The sequence below is a fragment of the Lampetra fluviatilis genome, chromosome 42, assembly GCF_964198595.1.
Source record: "Lampetra fluviatilis chromosome 42, kcLamFluv1.1, whole genome shotgun sequence".
In the NCBI taxonomy this organism is placed as follows: Eukaryota; Metazoa; Chordata; class Hyperoartia; order Petromyzontiformes; family Petromyzontidae; genus Lampetra; species Lampetra fluviatilis.
The window spans coordinates 3,015,838-3,033,566 of NC_136316.1; the positions used below are offsets into that span (position 1 = coordinate 3,015,838).

The 17,729-nt window shown below is 49.3% G+C and overlaps 1 protein-coding gene across 2 annotated transcripts in view; it reads left to right on the plus strand.

Moving 5' to 3' along the window:
• The first annotated feature begins 11,024 nt into the window (after window positions 1-11,024).
• The window catches only part of LOC144946652 (junctophilin-2-like), a 54,939-nt gene continuing 48,234 nt past the window's right edge, over window positions 11,025-17,729 (plus strand). For both annotated transcript variants that reach the window (XM_078875713.1, XM_078875714.1), the window contains exon 1: window positions 11,025-12,436. In XM_078875713.1, coding sequence (XP_078731839.1) covers window positions 12,058-12,436 — 379 coding nt within the window. In that variant the 5' untranslated portion in view covers window positions 11,025-12,057. The remainder of the gene's footprint in view (window positions 12,437-17,729) is intronic.

A 17,729-nucleotide genomic window follows, 5' to 3' on the forward strand; every position in this document is an offset into this window, starting at 1 on the left:
GGAAATGCCTGCACCATAGGACGACCACTCAACAATGACTTTGATGAGGTTTGGAAATGCCTTACCGTAGGACGGCCACTCAACAATGTTTCCACATGGATGTATGCTCATCGGATTCTTCCAGTGTAAATAAATATTCTGATTCAGCTCCTGAAGAAGCTCCCGGCACGCTGAACGAAACTTCGGAGTTGTTGCCAAGCGATGCGAGAGCCCGCGCTGCGATGACTCGTACGCCGCTATGCAGAAGAGAGAACAAAAAACAACAATCTGCGTGACGCGCTGTTGCCATCTGTCGTAAACAAACCCCCCAGTACGCTCACACATTGGCATAAAAAAACAAGACAAAGCCAACCGCGTGTAAGTGTAACGTGGCTTAACGTGCATCTGTCGGCCGGCGACACGGAGCACTTGTGACAGATCACACCCCTGGGTTTGCGAGTTGGAGAGGCCTCCCCGCTCGCCAAAACATCGGCGGCACTTTAATTATAACGTCGGTTCTTTTAAACAAACACACCGATGGCATTGTCTCTATCCGCATTGCAACTGTCATGCTCGTGGCGTGCCTGGGATGCCAGATGTCATCGGTTTGGGCTGTGAGGCATCGGGGAGGTCTCAGCTGAGCGGGATTTTAACCTGGTTCGTACTTAATTTTATTTAGAGAGGCGTAGCGCCGTTTTAAAATAAATTGTCCTCACCGCAGAGAACTGAAGCGACACGACCGCACTCTGTGATAGCTGGTGTCAAATTGGGCCACATGCCCTCCCGCATAGCCTTGTGGGAGCTTCGGGACTGATACAGTTATTTAATTCTAGTTTTTTTTATTCGGTTCGTGTACGTCATCGGACTGGGTGGGGAGGGGCTGGGTGGGGAGGGTGGGGTGGGGCTGGGTGGGGAGGGGCTGGGTGGGGAAGGGGTGGGAGGGGTGGGGCTGGGTGGGGAGGGGCTAGTCACCCCGTGGTGCCCTTATAAAACTCAACGTTTAACCTACTCACGCCGGCTTGTGCCCGCCCTCACAGTCGGGCGTATTTGCGGAATACACCACGCCGCCGTTGACCCTGGCCATTGACCGAGCAACCCAACGTTCCTACCAGCTCCCTCCTCCGCAGGACAATGTGTTTAGTACCCACTCTCACGGGTGATGTCCAGCGAATGGGAACTATCGGTGTTCTCTTTTGAAAATGACACGGAGTTGGGCAAAGTGGCTCGTCCAGGTGCCGTGACGGGATTCGATGGGAACCGGTGTAATTTGATTTTAATACACATATATAATAATAATACAATCGGAGACTCGCAATTAGCGTCGGGAACACGCCTGGGCCGCGCGTTAATGGGTTCTCTCGCCGTGACCCATTTCTAGGTGGGTGGGTGGGGTGGGAGCGACGCTTTGAGGATGGGATGCAGCTCTTGTTAAGCCCCTGTCGCGATTATCGCTCCACTTCCAGAATACACGCCCCCTCTCCGTGACACCAACGTGAGAGCCAATCGAGATTCATAGTCTCCGATGTGATGATGGTTACACGGGAACGTCATCGGTTAATTGCCATGTTTAAGTTGCAGGCATTTAGCTCTCCGATGGGATTTCGGAATTTGTACAACGAGTATCGTTCGGCATCGTGTCCCGTATTTTCCCCTCTGCCCTGGGAGCTTCTTCCGAAAATGAAACAGTCAGGACAATACGCACAATGTATGTTCAACTTATTTCGCACCACGTACGTAGCCAACTGTGCTAATCGGAGGTGCAGGGGATGGACTACAAACTAAACACACACAAAAACAGTTCTAAAGAAATTGGTTTTCTTTAGAAGTGCTACAACCTGAAAGCACATCAGAAAGCTAACCACCGCCTGTCATATATTTTTCCTGCTATTGACGAATGTGTTGAGTAGGTTTTTATTTACCAGGGTGGTGTTCAGGGGTTGAACTGTGATGATGATGTTGTTGTTGATGATGAAGCAGTCGGTTTGTGCATTCTACGAACTCGTGAGCCTACCAACCCACATTTCCCTCCACTTGCTGAGAGCTTCAATTAAAACACACACAAACGTGCTACTGCATTTACAAACTCACGATATTGGCTCAGAGACAAATCATAACTCGGGAGAAGCTTCCGGCGCGTGGAGCTAAACATCGGACATTCGACCCGAAAACGCATAGAACTCCACATGTGACCGATCATGAGACCTAATGATGATGTAAACACTTTGATGGGATGGCTGAGCTGTCGCTATCAGCGCTTTTATTCACTCCCGTGCATGAATAATAAATGGGCGGACTGTACGCACGATGTGTGAATGTAACATTGTACAGATGCATGGTTGTGTGTGCGTGTAGGGAGCGGGAGTGAAGTGGTTAGCGCACTGCACTACGGACCCGACTTCCCCGAGTTCGATGTCCGTCCACAGCCAACATCAGTGACGAATATTTCAAAAGTTCGTGGGCTTCCCCGAGGTGAGCTCGGCAGCAATGTGTGAACATCGGCACTGGGGAGACAAAAGGCGAAGCAGGTATTGCGTTCCCGCACCTACGATACGTACGGTTGGCTACGTGCAGTGCGAAAGAAGTTCAACATTCATGCATACATTGGACATCTGTGAAAACGAGTTTCGTGGCTCATGAGACTCCTCCATAGGTGCTCGCTAACAGCACTTGCCCCGTCAGCCTGGCAAAGGCTACACGGGGGATCTTGTGCGCCCGTGTGTTACAGAGGCTACAATCTATCATCGTAAAATATTAATTTGAATCCAATGAAGCCAGGACCTTGACTCTTGGTTATAATTCGTGTTTTTTTAATCAATGTTAAGCTTGTAAGTACAAGTTTTTTTTATTGTTTATAAGCTGATTTATGGGTGGGGAAGTAATGCTCGCGCCACTAACCCGTGGCTTGAATTAGTTGAATAGACTATAATGGACGGGCACGTGGCCCAGGTGGCTTAACGTGCGAAGCGTCGCTTAAAGCGTGACTCTTCAACGGGGCCGCATCTGGCAAACGAAAGTCATTGCAGTGGCCGGGCCAGGCTAAGAGATACGGCTCATCGGAGGGGGGGGGTCAAAGTTCATTTATTAGGTATAGCCCTGTGAGCCATTCGGCTCTTGAATCGGGCGCAACCGCAACAAGCAAAAAACTAAAACATGAACAAGAAAACATCTTAAAGTGACTAAGTGCAAACAGAAAATCCAAGAAAAATATTGCAGAAAAAGCACCGTACACCAACCCTGTGCAAATATCCCAGTGGGATGCAAGTCAAACAACAACCACAAGACAACTTAGATTAAGGCCATCAGTCTAACTCTGTACTACAACAAACAAACATGGCCAAACCAAAAAACTTATCGAAAATCACCAAAATAAAGCCATAAAAGCGATGAAACAGTGATCATAGGAACTGTGACCGAATTTTCACAATAAACGACGTAAACAACATGTACTACCAAACTCTGCAGCCATAGTTGGCTGCATGAGTCACTCATGCAGCCAGCAATGAGTGTCACAAAGAGATGCCATTTAGTGCGCTACAGAGAGAGAGACGAGAGAGAGAGAGTCGTAGGCAAGATATTTACACATCGGCGAGATGGAAGACAAACGAGAAGTCGAGATTAGCGGTCGCTTATGTGACGCTGATTGACCGATGTGTCCCGCAGGAGAATGTAGTTGAAGAACCTTGGGTTAAATCTTTCTCCTCATGTGATCCAGATGTCTTGCGACCTTCAATTAATTGACCCCTAAAATTGTTTTTGTTCTTTTCGATGTAAAGCTTTCGTGACTGCAGGGATTCATCTTCTTGGTTCTTTCGGTAATGTCACGTAAAAGGGAAATAATAAAATAATAAAAATAAACATACTAAAATATTTCTCTATTTTATTATGTTTAATTTTTAATAATTCTCTATGTTATTATGTTTTATTTTTATTATTTTATTATTTCCCTTCTACGTGACTTTACCGAAAGAACCAATAAGTTGTTGTTGTTCCTTTGCATATTCATTTTTTTTTAAATCAACAAAATATTACGTTTGGTTTACGTGGATTCGACCGGGTTTCCCAAAAGGGTCAGTCCCTCGCGACCCACCATGAATCCAGCTTTTGCAAGTTTACCCAAAATCTCCGTTCATGTGCGGTACCGGTCCACTGCGTCACACGCTGCACGGGCCCGATGCTTGGTGAAGTGCAACGCCGTTTCACGATGGACGTCGGCTGCTCACGTGCGTGCTCGTTCATGCGCGTCGCCTACAGCGACAAATCTCAAATTGAGATTCGCTGCCTCATCAACGAAACCATCACCGCTCGCTCGACCATTCCACCTCGTGTGTTTTCAGATCGGCTACTTCTCGCCACACGTGGCACTGCAGGAAACGTAATCAAACATCTGCAATTGATACGACAGCGTACAGGGTGGGCGAGAAGTCTTATACACGCCGCTTTTTAAATCCTTTATATTAAGTTCGCTTGCTTGCTTAGGACCGTGCAAATTTTTCGGTCGTTTTTTAACCCACTTCCCGTGATCCAATCGAGCTGACATTTTGCACACAGACTCGTTGTTCGTGACAACGCATTTTCGTGAAAAGATTTTTTCCAAAATTTTACACTGTTTAGGGAAATTGTTTTAAATATTTAATTACCAATTGTTTAATGCTGCCAGACAATCATCTGACCCATAGGTGGCAGCCATCTCAAGCCAGAGGACGAGAGGACTCTAGCCGCCACGCATATAAAGGATTTATAGTGAAAAACTTTGTTTTTACGGGTTATACTTGTTAACCTCTCTACGTTAATAACTTAATACAGGGGTGGGGGTATAGCGACTTCCCGCCCGCCCTGTACACTTACGTGCATTTATATGCAAGGTGATGCAATGCACGCGACCGTGCCATCTCACATTACAAAGACAAAGATCACCCGTATAGCCTGAACAGACTTTTGGGGCAAGTGCTGTTAGCGAGCGCCTTTGAAGGCCGGCACGGCACACGAGGGGATGGATGGGTGGCCAACTCCACGTCCGGCCGAGATATGAATTTGAGGCCGAGTCGACCTAGCGGATGCCCAGGACCGGTTCAGATATAATCGTCCACCGGTGTTGGCCATGAGCGGGAATCGAACACACGTGGCACACACAACACACGCACCGATTTGTATGCCCGCATGTTGCGGCAAAGTGTGTCCGTGCGTTGGTTCTGTTTTATGTAGCGGGGCAGGTACCAAAAAAAGCATGAGCTGAGCAAACAGAAAAGAGTGAGAGAGAAAGAGCCTGGCCCCCCTCGGCACATCGCAAGGCGGAGCGGGGGGGGGAGCTCTCTCGTTAATAATTCACGCACGTGGCCATGGCTCTTCCCAACACGGCCTCTGCGAGAACCGTGGGGGGGCCTTGTAGTCGCGTGGTGGGGTTTGTCGCCGACGTTACACGCAGCAGCCAACAGCCACAGCTGCGGCTGCCTTGAAAACTTGATGAGTAGAAATTAAACAAATTTGTTGGTGCTGCTGCTGCTATTGACAGTCATCCACAAATATAACACTGCAAGATGATTTTTGTCCCTGGGTAGTAAGTGTTCTTTTTAATTGCCTATGTCTAAAAAGTAGAGAAATGGATATTATTCCCCACAAACTTTGCTTTTGTGACCAGGACTTTATGTGAAGGAATTGCACAAATGCACAGGTTTTCTCATTGAAAATAGGTAAATCTCAAAATATCACTGTCCGTGTCACAAAGTTTGTGGGGAATAAGAGCCATTTTCTGTACCTTTGAGGCATAAGCAATTAGGAAATAACACTTACTACCCATGGACAAAACAAAACACACACGCGCGCGCATGAAGCCCAGACACACATGTCTCTAAAATTATAGTAGGCGACGTTTCGGGCAATGACCCTACTTCATGACAAAATATTGTTTCGCGTGCTATAATGCACCATTGCCCTTAACGTCGCCTATTATTATACATGTATCATTTCAAGGCAAAACCTCAACAGATGTGTTGAGGTTTTTTTGGTGTAAATTAGGTCCGCTGTTGGCGCGCACAAAAGCGGCCGCGTGTGCAGGCGGTGCAACTGCGTCACAATCACCCACGGGCCACAAAGGTCCCAGGCTGACGGGCTTTTAAGAAATGAGGGGTGTGGGCGGCGAAATTGAACGGGGATTGGTCCCATTTCGTTCCTTACACGAGGGCACATGCCAACCTATATAACTTGGAGCGCCACGGTGGTGAAATGTTAACTTCCTCGCCTGGTATGCAGGAGTTCGTGGGTGCGATACTGATCCTGACGCATGCTGTATATTTGGAGTTTGCGTGTCTCACTCAACGTGGTCGTGTGGGTTGTTCTCCGGGTCCTGCGCGCACAAGCCGGCGTGAGTAGGTTAAACGTTGAGTTTTATAAGGGCACCAAAGGGTGACCAGCCCCTCCCCACCCAACCCCACCCCTCCCACCCCCCACCCAGCCCCACCCTCCCCACCCAGCCCCTCCCCACCCTCCCCACCCAGCCCCTCTCTCCCCTCCCCACCCAGCCCCTCCCTACACGACGGACAGACACAATAATCCCCTATGGGCTGGTGTAACCAGGAGGTTCCTACCAGTATAACGTCTCAAACTGGGCATTTACAAAGAAAACGGAACAAAGGCTGAAATGTGTCACAAGGAACGCGTTGGAGTTCCACTGGTAAGGCACTGTTAGTTGTAGAGTGAAACGCATGGATTCCATTGCATTCTGGGAACAACTATTACATTATCGTGTGCTTTTTTAATATTGTGTCTAACTAAATTGCAAGTAGATATCACCGATAAAATGTGTCTTACTAAACATAGCAAGATTCCCAGCATGCTTCGCTTGTCAAGATGACTTCATTCCATCGCACATTCCGCACACAGACTTCGTCGCCATGTGAAAATAAACGTTTACATTTTCGTCATTCAGCCTTTATATGGGTCTTTCTGGAAGCAATGTGTAGTTGCTGGCTCGCCTTGCCTCGACAACTTCCGCGGGAAGCACACAAACAAGCAGAGAGTAATGTTTCCAAACTTCCAATTGGAACGTCATTCATCGTGATTTGGCTGTTGGCCAACATTCGAGATCTGGTGGTGCCTAATTGCCAATCATTATGGTTTACACTTGAGAAAAACGGTGGCATCATCATCACCATCATCACATTTTCCAGGCTGGGGGTCTCTGCCCCTGTTTGTTTGTTTGTTTTTACCAGCTCAGTCAAGTACTGTACTGCTCTTGTGAATAGTTGTTGCGAACACAAAACGACAAAGATCCCCTGTAATAGCCTTAGAATACTGTTGGGGCAAGTGCTGTTAGCGAGCACCTATGAAAACTGGCACGCACACGAAGGGGTGGGTGGCCAGCACCGCACACGGTCGCCTTTGTCTCTCTAGTGGCGATGTTTACACACCGCACCAGATACTCGTTTGAGGTCGAGTCGACCTAGGTGAGGCCCAGACCCAGACGTATACAAAGACAAAGTTTCCCCCGTGTAGCCCTAACAGACTGCAGGGGCAAGTGCTGTTAGCGAGCACCTACGAAGGCCGGCACGGCACACGAGGGGGTGGGTGGCCAACACTACGCCCGGCCGCCTTTGTCTCTCTAGTGTCGATGCTCACACATCACACCAGGTACTCATTTGAGGCTGAGTCGACCTAGGGGAGGCCCAGGACCGGTTCAAATATTCGTCACTGGTGTTGGCCGTGAGCGAGGATCGAACCCGGGTGGCCAGGTTCGTAGCGCAGCGCGCTAACCGCAGCACCACCGCTCCCCACCACGCACACGCTCACGCTGCGTATCGCCATGAACACGACATTTGGAGAGACTAGCCCCACTGCCTGCTTATTTGTTTGAGTCATTTTACATTTGAACGGAGGAAAAGCGTGACGGCTGAGCGGTGGCTCGCACAGACACTGGAGTCTGGCAAATAATGACGGGGGGCCCGGCCCCCCCCCCCCTCCCTCCCCCAGTTCTCTGTTGTCGCCACTTCCACACGCGGCTGCTCGGCCAAGCTCGCTGCGTTGCCAATTAGCGGAGCTCGTCAACTAATTGGCACGCGGAGTCATCCTCTTCCGAAGTGCAATAACCTAGGCGACGGCGGGTTTGTTTATCGCTTCCGCCGCGGTGTAACAATCCGCGGGCAAAATTGCAGCCCTCCCCCTCCTCTCCCCCTCTTGAAATGTTAAAGAGGGCTTTTCGTAATCATACTGCTGGGTCACAACAGACGCGGCATCGTTGCATCGCCGAAGGTGGCCCCATGGCTCGTGGGTTGCTCGTAATGGCCGTGTTCGAGAGATGTGGGCCAGCACCACCCTGTGTCGATGTGGATTTCAAATCCGGATTGTGGTCACCTGTGATTCAACCGGGGGGGGGGGGTGGGGGGTTCAAGACCCTGATTTTTTTTTATTACAAAAACAAGCCCCCATCATATTATTGGTTCTTTCGGTAAAGTCGCGTAGAAGGGAAATAATAAAATAATAAAAATAAAATATTTAAACATATTTTTTTATTATTATATTATGTGGATAACGACGCGAAATAAACACATTCCTGCGGAGGGAGCTGGTAGGAACGTTGGGTTGCTCGGTCAATGGCCAGGGTCAACGGCGGCGTGGTGTATTCCGCAAATATGGCCGACTGTGAGGGCGGGCACAAGCCGGCGTGAGTAGGTTAAACGTTGAGTTTTATAAGGGCACCACGGGGTGACCAGCCCCTCCCCACCCAGCCCCACCCTCCCCACCCAGCCCCTCCACACCCTCCCCTCCCCACCCAGCCCCTCCCTCCCCATCCAGCCCCTCCCTGCACGACGGACACAATAATCCCCTGTGGGCTGGTGTATCCAGGAGGTTCGTACCAGTATCATGTCCTCTATTTACCAGTGTATTTACAAAGCTGCTTCGAGAGACGTTTCGGGCGCAATACAAGCGTCCATCATCAGGTGGGATGATAGTCGTTAGGCTGCATGTTGGCTTGGGGTTATTTGTCGGTCATTACACATATCAGCGTATTTGTTTACACAGCCCATGTGGGCACCACGGCTCAGAACAAACTGTGTCAAAGTGCGAAGCAAACTCAGTTTTGCTTGTTCCGAATCGATGCCGTTGATATTCTACGCTTGCAGAGAACTGTGCGTCCGATGGGTTCCGTAAACAATTACTTTGATTTTCACGTGGAGAGATAGATCTGTGAAGGAGACGTATTCTACCTATCTGTACAAAGGCAAAGTTCCACCGTATAGTCGTGATCAGACTGTAGGGGCAAGTGCTGTGAGCGAGCACCTATGAAGGTCAGCACGGCACAGGAAGGTGTTAGCACACTGCGTTACGAACCCGGCGACCCGAGTTCGATTCCCGCTCACGGCCACCCAACTCCGGTGACGATTACCTGAACCGGGTCTGGGCCTCCGCGAGGTCGACTCAGCCTTAATAAATGAGTAGCTAGCTGGTGCGGTGTGTAAACGTCGCCACTCGTAATACGAAGGCGGCCGTACGTGGTGCTGGCCACCCAGCCCGACCGTGTGCCGTGCCGGCCTTCGTAGGCGCTACTCGCCAACAGCACTTGCCCCAACCGCCTGTGAAAGGCGAGATGAGGGGAGATTTGTATTTGCCGTAAGGGGCCGTCCATAAATGACGTCACGTGATTTTGGACGAGTTTTGACCCCCCCCCCTCGTCACACGGCGTCACAAAAAGTCAGACCCCCCCCCCCCTCAAATATGACGTCACAAAGCTCTGCCCCCCCCCCCCAAAACCATATTTCCAGTTTTTAAAATAAATATAAAAGGGCCCTAAATAAAAACACGTACATATTAAAACACGCATTTTTTTACTTGCATAGTAAAGTAATTGTATTTTTTCATTTGCTATACAGCCAGATAATAAGACAAATCGATAACCTTAAACACCCAGTCGTTCGTAAAAGCTGAAGGCGGTATAGTACTACAGTAATAGAGCAAGTGCAGAATCACTGAACCGGAATTGGTGCGGGGCCCTTGAAAGTGCGGGGCCCGTAGCTACTACACACGTAGCTACTTTCGCTCCTGGGATAATCCGGCACTCGGTTCACCCATCCAGGTGACCAAACCAGGCTCTGCTTCGCTTGCGACGCACATCCCAACTCATCGCGTTCAATCCTCCCCCCCCACTTATATATAGCCTCAGTAATGAACATTTAATTGCATTCTAAGCGGGAGCTGTAAAGTTTTAACAAGCAGCAGGGTTGTATTTTGCCCTCTCAGCTGGGGGGGGGGGGGGGCGTGGGGCTGAATGGGGAGTAGGGGAGTGGGAGCCGGTGCGGTGGGGGGGTTGTTGAGGCTGAGTTACACCAACGGGCTCTCAAGCCGTGGGGTCAAAGCCCTATTTGTGCGGTGGTATCGAAGCACAGGCTTCGTCGTGGATGCCGTGCAGGATAGCTTTTGAATTGTGCTGGGTGGGGGGGGAGAAGGTCAGTGCCACGTCGTGACGACAAGGTACGCTGATCCTCGACCGTGAGACAAACGTCCAATTCCGCGGGTGTGATGTGTCTGTGTTGTGGCCTCCAGTAGCCTGAGGTGTGTTGTTGGGGCTGGTGGTGGGAAGCGGGCGGGGGGGGAGGGACCAGTGGTCTTGATTGGGGGCCCTATCCTAAAAAAGATGATGGAAAATCCCTGGGCCAGGTGTTTTTGGTAAAGCGATTGGTGGCGAGTTCAGATCCTCGTTCGGGTTTTGACTCAGCTCATCGTGAACTCGGGGTCGATAAGAAAAATAATCAGCACGTTGTGAAGCCGTTAACAGTTGTTATTCTATGGATAGACTCGCCACAGGAATGTGGACTTTCCGCCACTGACTCACAAATGTTTGTGGAGAGCGAGAGAAAAGCGTAACGAAATTGTTGCTTTGTGGAACATTGGGGGGAACAAGCAACAGCAGAGAGGAGGGGACTGGAGGAGAGAGAGCGAGAGGGGGGGGGTGGAGAGAGGAGGATGAGCAGGGGCAGAGAGGCAGAGAGAGAGAGACGCGGCTTAGGTTATTTTTGGTGGCATTGCCCGGGTGCTCACATAGCCTTGTTAGGCTCGGCTCGGCACACAGCGCAACCCAACTGAGCGTCTGGGAAGCCAAACTGACCGTGCATCCAAACGGAGGCAGGCAGGCGGGGCTCGGAGCTGTGCGCATCTCCATGCGTGTTACCCACCCCCTCTCTCTCTCTTCCTCTCTCCCACTCCCCTCCCTCTCTCTCTCTGTTCCTGCTTCATCCGCTCAGCCGTTCAGGTGAACGCTGCTGCTGCTGCCGCTGCTGCTGCTAAGCGGAGCCTTCGCAAGAGAACGGAGCATCGGGTGCGTGTGGGTTGTTGAGACACCGCGAGGCAACCTGAAGCGACGCAACCACGACCGCTGGATTTATGTAGACGATATAACAAGAGAAAATATTATTTGGAAAACCAGCAGCGGCGATAATCAAGAACAACAACACACGACGAACCAGACACGCCAGCGAGGCAAGCCTTGGAATCGCGTCCGAATTAGCATCGACATTGTCTGCACCACAGCAACAGCATCACCGCAGCAGCAGCAGCAGCAACAGAACGTCTCCTTCTCGTGTGCTATCTCCAGCTCTGCACGGGTGCAGATCACCATCATACGCGCCAAGAATGAAAAGGATAAAGACGTTCCCGGTGACTATCTCACAATGATTGTATTATAATAATTATTTTTTTTAAGGCTGCGCTGCTAGGGACATTTTTTTCTCCCCTGAACACCGGCTGGACGTTGCTGCGGTGGTTGGTGGTGGTGGTGACACCAAAAGGCGGATTCAGGTGGAAACGATCTCCGTCGACCATTGTTGGGAGAGGTGAACATTCCTTTTTCGTCACCGCATTGAGAAGACTTCCCTTTCCACCATCACAATCATCATCATCAGCAGCACCATCACCACTCTTGAGAGAGCTGTGGGAGGGGGTGGGGGCATATCTCTTCATCGCGAGTGACACTCCTTCCACCACCAATATCACGACAACCGCAACCATCACCACCACCTCCTCCTCCACCACCACCTTCATCTCCTTCGCGGGCGTGAGGCTGCGCTCGCTCGGGCGCAGAGGAACGCTTCATGCATGAGTGGGGGACGCTTTGATTTTGATGACGGCGGCACTTATTGCGGTGGCTGGGAGGACGGCAAAGCTCACGGGCACGGAGTGTGCACGGGGCCGCGAGGCCAGGGCGAGTTCTCGGGCAACTGGAGCCATGGCTTCGAGGTGGTCGGTGTCTACACGTGGCCGAGCGGCAACGCGTACGAAGGTCACTGGGCGCAGGGCAAGAGGCATGGTCTGGGCGTGGAGAACAAGGGGCGATGGGTGTACGCGGGCGAGTGGACGCACGGATTCAAGGGACGCTACGGGGGCAGGCACAGCATGAGCAGCGGGGCGAGGTACGAGGGCACGTGGAGCAATGGGCTGCAGGACGGGTACGGCACGGAGACCTACTCAGATGGAGGTGGGTTCGTCGTTTGTGTGTGTGTGCGTGAGTGTGTGTGTAACTTGGCATTGATCGTGCGCCGTGATTCATCGTGTTGACAACTGTTAGCGATTTGACAGTTTTCGTTTTGCCAAGTATAGGCTCTTTGTCAGGATCGACCTGGGTATCACAAATGATAGCTCGGCAAAGTCGCTTGTCACGTGGACATTTATAGCAGCTAGACACTCTAAAGACACGTTTCTGAATATGGAGGGAGGGAAAAGAAACCGAAGGACCCGGAGAAAAATTCAGGCGACCACGGGGAGAACATCCAAATAGGGTGGGGATCTTACCCACGGCCTTCTGCATACCGGGCGAGGTAGTTAACATCTCGCGAGTGAGAGCGCTGCGCTACGAATCCCGCGATGCACCCGAGGTCGATTTCTCGCTCGCGGTCACCACCAACAGCGGTGATGATTTTCTGAACCGGTGCTGGACCGCCCCTAGGTCGACTCAGCCTCAAATGAGTACCAGCTGCGGCGTGTAAGACATCGCTGCTTGGGGAGGCAAATGCGGTCGGGCGTGGTGCTGGCCACCCACCCCCTCGTGTGCCGTGCCAGCCTCTTCATAGGCGCTCGTTAACAGCACTTGCCCCAAGTCTGCCAAAGGCTATACGGGGGATATTTGTCTTTGCATGTGTGTTTTTTTCTTCCTTTGATCAGATCTCGAACACGAAGCAGGCTAGCTGTAGCCTGCTCAGTGCGTGAAATGGGTGACCACCAGGGCTTGGCAGATGTTCAGAATCAGAATAAGTTTATTTCCCGAGTGACACGCATGTTAACACGCATGAAGATGCGAGGTGTGGGCCACTTGATCGAACCGTTGTCACCACGTCTCGTGCGTGCGCGTTTAATTAATAATGTCGCCGCCATCGTGTTGTCACAGACGTCATTCTCACCATCATCATCATCATTCATCATCGAGATTTTGGGTAGATCGCATTCTCGAATTGTAAATGTTGTGGGTTTACTCGACAACACACCGGTTTGCTGTACTCGTGACGAATGGGCACGTTTTGGTCACGTGACAAACCTTACTAATTGGCTGTGTCGGGTGGTGGCGGGTTTAACGACGCATTTATATTTACCCAAAAACCTCTATTATGGACAATATTGGTCGCGAAAGCCTTCGTGTTAAATCATCATCATCATTGTTGTCATCACTGCCAACATCCTTGCATCATAGTCATTACCTGGGCAATGACCCCTCTACCCTGAATACACGGGAACTCTTCGATTTAAAGCTTTCGTGACTGCAGGGATTCATCTTCTTGGTTCTTTCGGTAAAGTCACGTAGAATGGAAATAATAAAAATAATAAAATAATAAGATAATTCTCACGACGTTTCGGCCACAACGCAAGCAGCCGTCCTCAGGTGGAGAACAGGTCTGTCGAGAAGACAGAGGCTGCTTGCGTTGCGGCCGAAACGTCGTGAGAATAATTTTATTATGTTTTATTTTTATTATTTTATTATTTTCATTCTACGTGACTTTACCGAAAGAACCAAGAAGACACGGGAACTCGTCGGATCTCGGATGAAGATGGTTAGTCCTCGAACGGTTGACCGTCCGGGTTTCGCCAGGTAGTCGTAGTTGTGTAGAATCGGGGGGTGGGGTGGGGGCTCGAGGTGTGGCCAGCAAGGAGATCGGCCTATCCCAGGGTGTGACCCCCCCCCCCTGCACACGTGGGGAGCGTTTTCTCCGGGCTACTTTCCGTTTCCTACCACTCAAGGAAGTCTCAAATCGCTCATTCAATGGCATTGGTCAGACTTCACATTGTAGCAAGGACTATTTTAAGGCCCCCTTTTGTTTTTTTCTTTGCTCGTTACACAAAACGGAATTGTTATTGCCGGGTACTTGGACAGGGTGACCCACCAGGGGTTTTTCCAGGTGTTGTCCAGGTGCGGGGATGTGACGTGTTTCGTGGCCATAACCCGGGATGTGGAACTGTTGAACGTCGTCACCTCTCCCGTGTTAAATTTCATAATCTTCGTCAACACGCTCATTCATTGTCGCCATCATTTTGTCATCGTTTTCGTTTTGCTGCTGTTGTTGTTGTTGTCCTTTCCCCGCACGACCTCCGATTAGCAAGGTCGGCTACGTACGACGTGACAGAAGTTCAACATACCGTACATAAATTTCGATTTATAAATAATTCTCACGACGTTTCGGCCACAACGCAAGCAGCTGTCTTTCCGACAGACCTGTTCTTCACCTGAGGACGGCTGCTTGCGTTGTGGCGGAAACGTCGTGAGAATTATTTTATTATGTTTAATTTTATTATTTTATTATTTCCCTTCTACGTGACTTTACCGAAAGAACCAAGAAGATGAATACCGTACATACATCGCTGCCATTGCCATCATTGATCAGTACTGAAGTGGGTGACCATCAGCGCTTGCCAGCTGTGGGTCGGTTTGCTGAGCAGGAGATGGCAGTACAGCATTGGCTTTTGGTCGACGGAGAGATTCAGTCCACATTTGGATTCAGTTTGTTGACTGAATGCGTGCACAGAGATACCGCGAGTGTCTCACAGCCCCTGGTGTTATTCCATGGGGTTTTCTCCGGGTGTTCCGGATTTTTCGTCGCACGTGCCGCTTATATTCGTGCGATTGGTCAAACAATTCGCACGCGAGGCCCTCGAGAGAAAGAAAAAACAGTTTTGAGGCTCACGGAGGCTTTCCTAGGTGAATATATACTATATTGTATTGTAATATTAGCTAACTGTTGCTGCCTTGGCCCTAGCTGATGATGATAAACAATCCATTATCTTAGCATTCGTGTACAATACAAACACTGGATAAACTTTTATCATAACACTTCCTTATAAGAGGAAAGTATACAGTACGAGGACAACGATTTGGGACATCTACAGTTTTGGATGATGATGATGATAACCATGAGGATCGCCTTTTTCCGTGACGTATTTCCCAGGGTAACTCTATTGCATGGCGGAGCGGTGGCACGGTGGTTAGCGCACTGCAGATTAAGAACCCCGTGACCTGTGCTTCATTCCTGGCCAGGGCTAGCATCAGCGGCTAGTGAAATCTGAACCAGTCCTGCCCCCCCCCCACCAGCTCCATCCTACCACCCTTTCACTAACCCTCACTGACCACCACGGTGAAGTATGGCAGACGGAGGTCTTGATCCAGAAGTGAATTGACAATGCAATGTAAATAATGTATCCGATTCAAGTTGATAATCCTGACTGCCCCGTTGATTAGTGTCAACTCTAATGATGTTCCAGAGGAGCTAGAGAGCTGACATTGTGCGCAATGGGTTTGAATATCTTAAAATCAGTCATTGCAACGATTTCGTCCTCCCAGACATTGAGGCCATCAGCTTGCTTGGTTTCATTCGTAGGGCCTACACCTCGACACCACGTGAAGTCCCTCGTGGAAGATCACCACCATCGGTGAATCGAGTAATGCGCCTTCCTTGGAGTGTAACGCTGCATTTTAACAGGGAATAAATTAACCCGTAAAAACAAAGTTTTTCACTATAAATCCTTTATATGCGTGGCATCGGTTTTATTTTATTATTCATTTCTGTTTTTCTTGAGTAAGAGTTTCATTTTTATCACATTGGTATTTTAAATTAAATATGAAATTTCTTTTTTCCTAAAAAGTGGAAAATTTGGGAATATTTTTTTCACGAAAATAAATTGTCACGCACAACGAGTCTGTGTGCAAAATGTCAGCTCGATTGGATCACGGGAAGTGGGTTAAAAAACGACCGTAAGATTTGCACGGTCGTAAGCGCGCAAGCAAGTGAACTTAATATAAAGGATTTAAAAAAATTAACCCGTAAAAACAAAGTTTTTCACTATAAATCCTTTATATGCGTGGCATCGGGGCGGCTAGAGTCCTCTCGTCCTCTGGCTTGAGATGGCTGCCACCTATGGGTCAGATGATTGTCTGCCACCATTAAGCAATTGGTAATTAAATATTTAAAAAAATTCCATAAACAGTGTAAAATTTGGGAATTTTTTTCACGAAAATTAATTGTCACGCACAACGAGTCTGTGTGCAAAATGTCAGCTCGATTGGATCACGGGAAGTGGGTTAAAAAACGACCGAAATATTTGCACGGTTGTAAGCAAGCAAGCAAGCACGCAATCACGCAAGCAAGCAAGCAAGTGAACTTAATATAAAATATTTAAAAATAATAAATCGAGATCGCCGCACTTATATAACGCGCGGTCCTCAGATTATGTCGGCGACTCCGTCTTCTGGTGTTGCGTTATTTTCCCCGGTCTACGTTATTTATTCAGTGTCCTGTACAGTATTTACACTTGTAATGCGGCGGCGGCGGTGGTGGTGGTGGCAAGTTTCTCTTCACGTCTCCCAGCACTCCATCGCCGGCTTTGCCGTCAATCCTCCTCATGTCTCGTTTGCTGTGCTCACCGATGGCTGCCTGCTCAGTAACGGCGCGCCGTCTATGAACGCACGCGTTTTAATCTTTCACGTCGAGAGCCGCTGCTCGTCTCGTGAATCTTGACAGCTCCCCGTGTCAGGCTTCCGCCCGGCAGTAATTGGTATCCGAATCACGGAGTTGTTTTGTGGTGATGCTGATGAGAATAGTAATAATTGGGGGGGGGGGTGATGAACACTGTGGAAATATTGATGATGGTGTCGATGATGAGTGTCAATGCTTCGGGTTATTATAACAATGACGTTAGAGATCATGATGATGATTAATCAATACGATCGTCGTTTTGAGAATGGTGGAATCACACGGATAATTATGCTGGTGATGATGATGATGGTGGCAGCCATTCTAATTGTTATCACAGTGATGATGGCCATAACGGTGGCGGTGGTGATGACTGGTTAGGGCAATAACTCTGCTGACGACGAGGAATGCGATCGCGGTGATGGTGGAAAGTGGTGAATGCGGGCACGGAAACGCCAACGCCGTCGACAATGATCGTGGTGATGATTGATCAGCCGATTGCAGTTATGAGAACGACGCTTTGGCGACAATGACGACGACGATCGTTTAGGCATCTAATTACTCGGTAAACGATCACGATTCAATTCGAGGTCACGCTTATTTTCAACGATAAAATAAATCATGTTAAACTAGTATTTTCCATCTCATCGGCATTATTTCACGTTTCTTATTTTATTTTTAGTGGGTTTTGTTCACTACCCCGTTGACCTAAACATAACACTCACATTTTATTTGCATTATTCGCAAAGGATTAATGCACACGTGCACGAATCAATGCAAAAACAAATCAATTGTAATCAGTGAATCGATGCGTTGTTA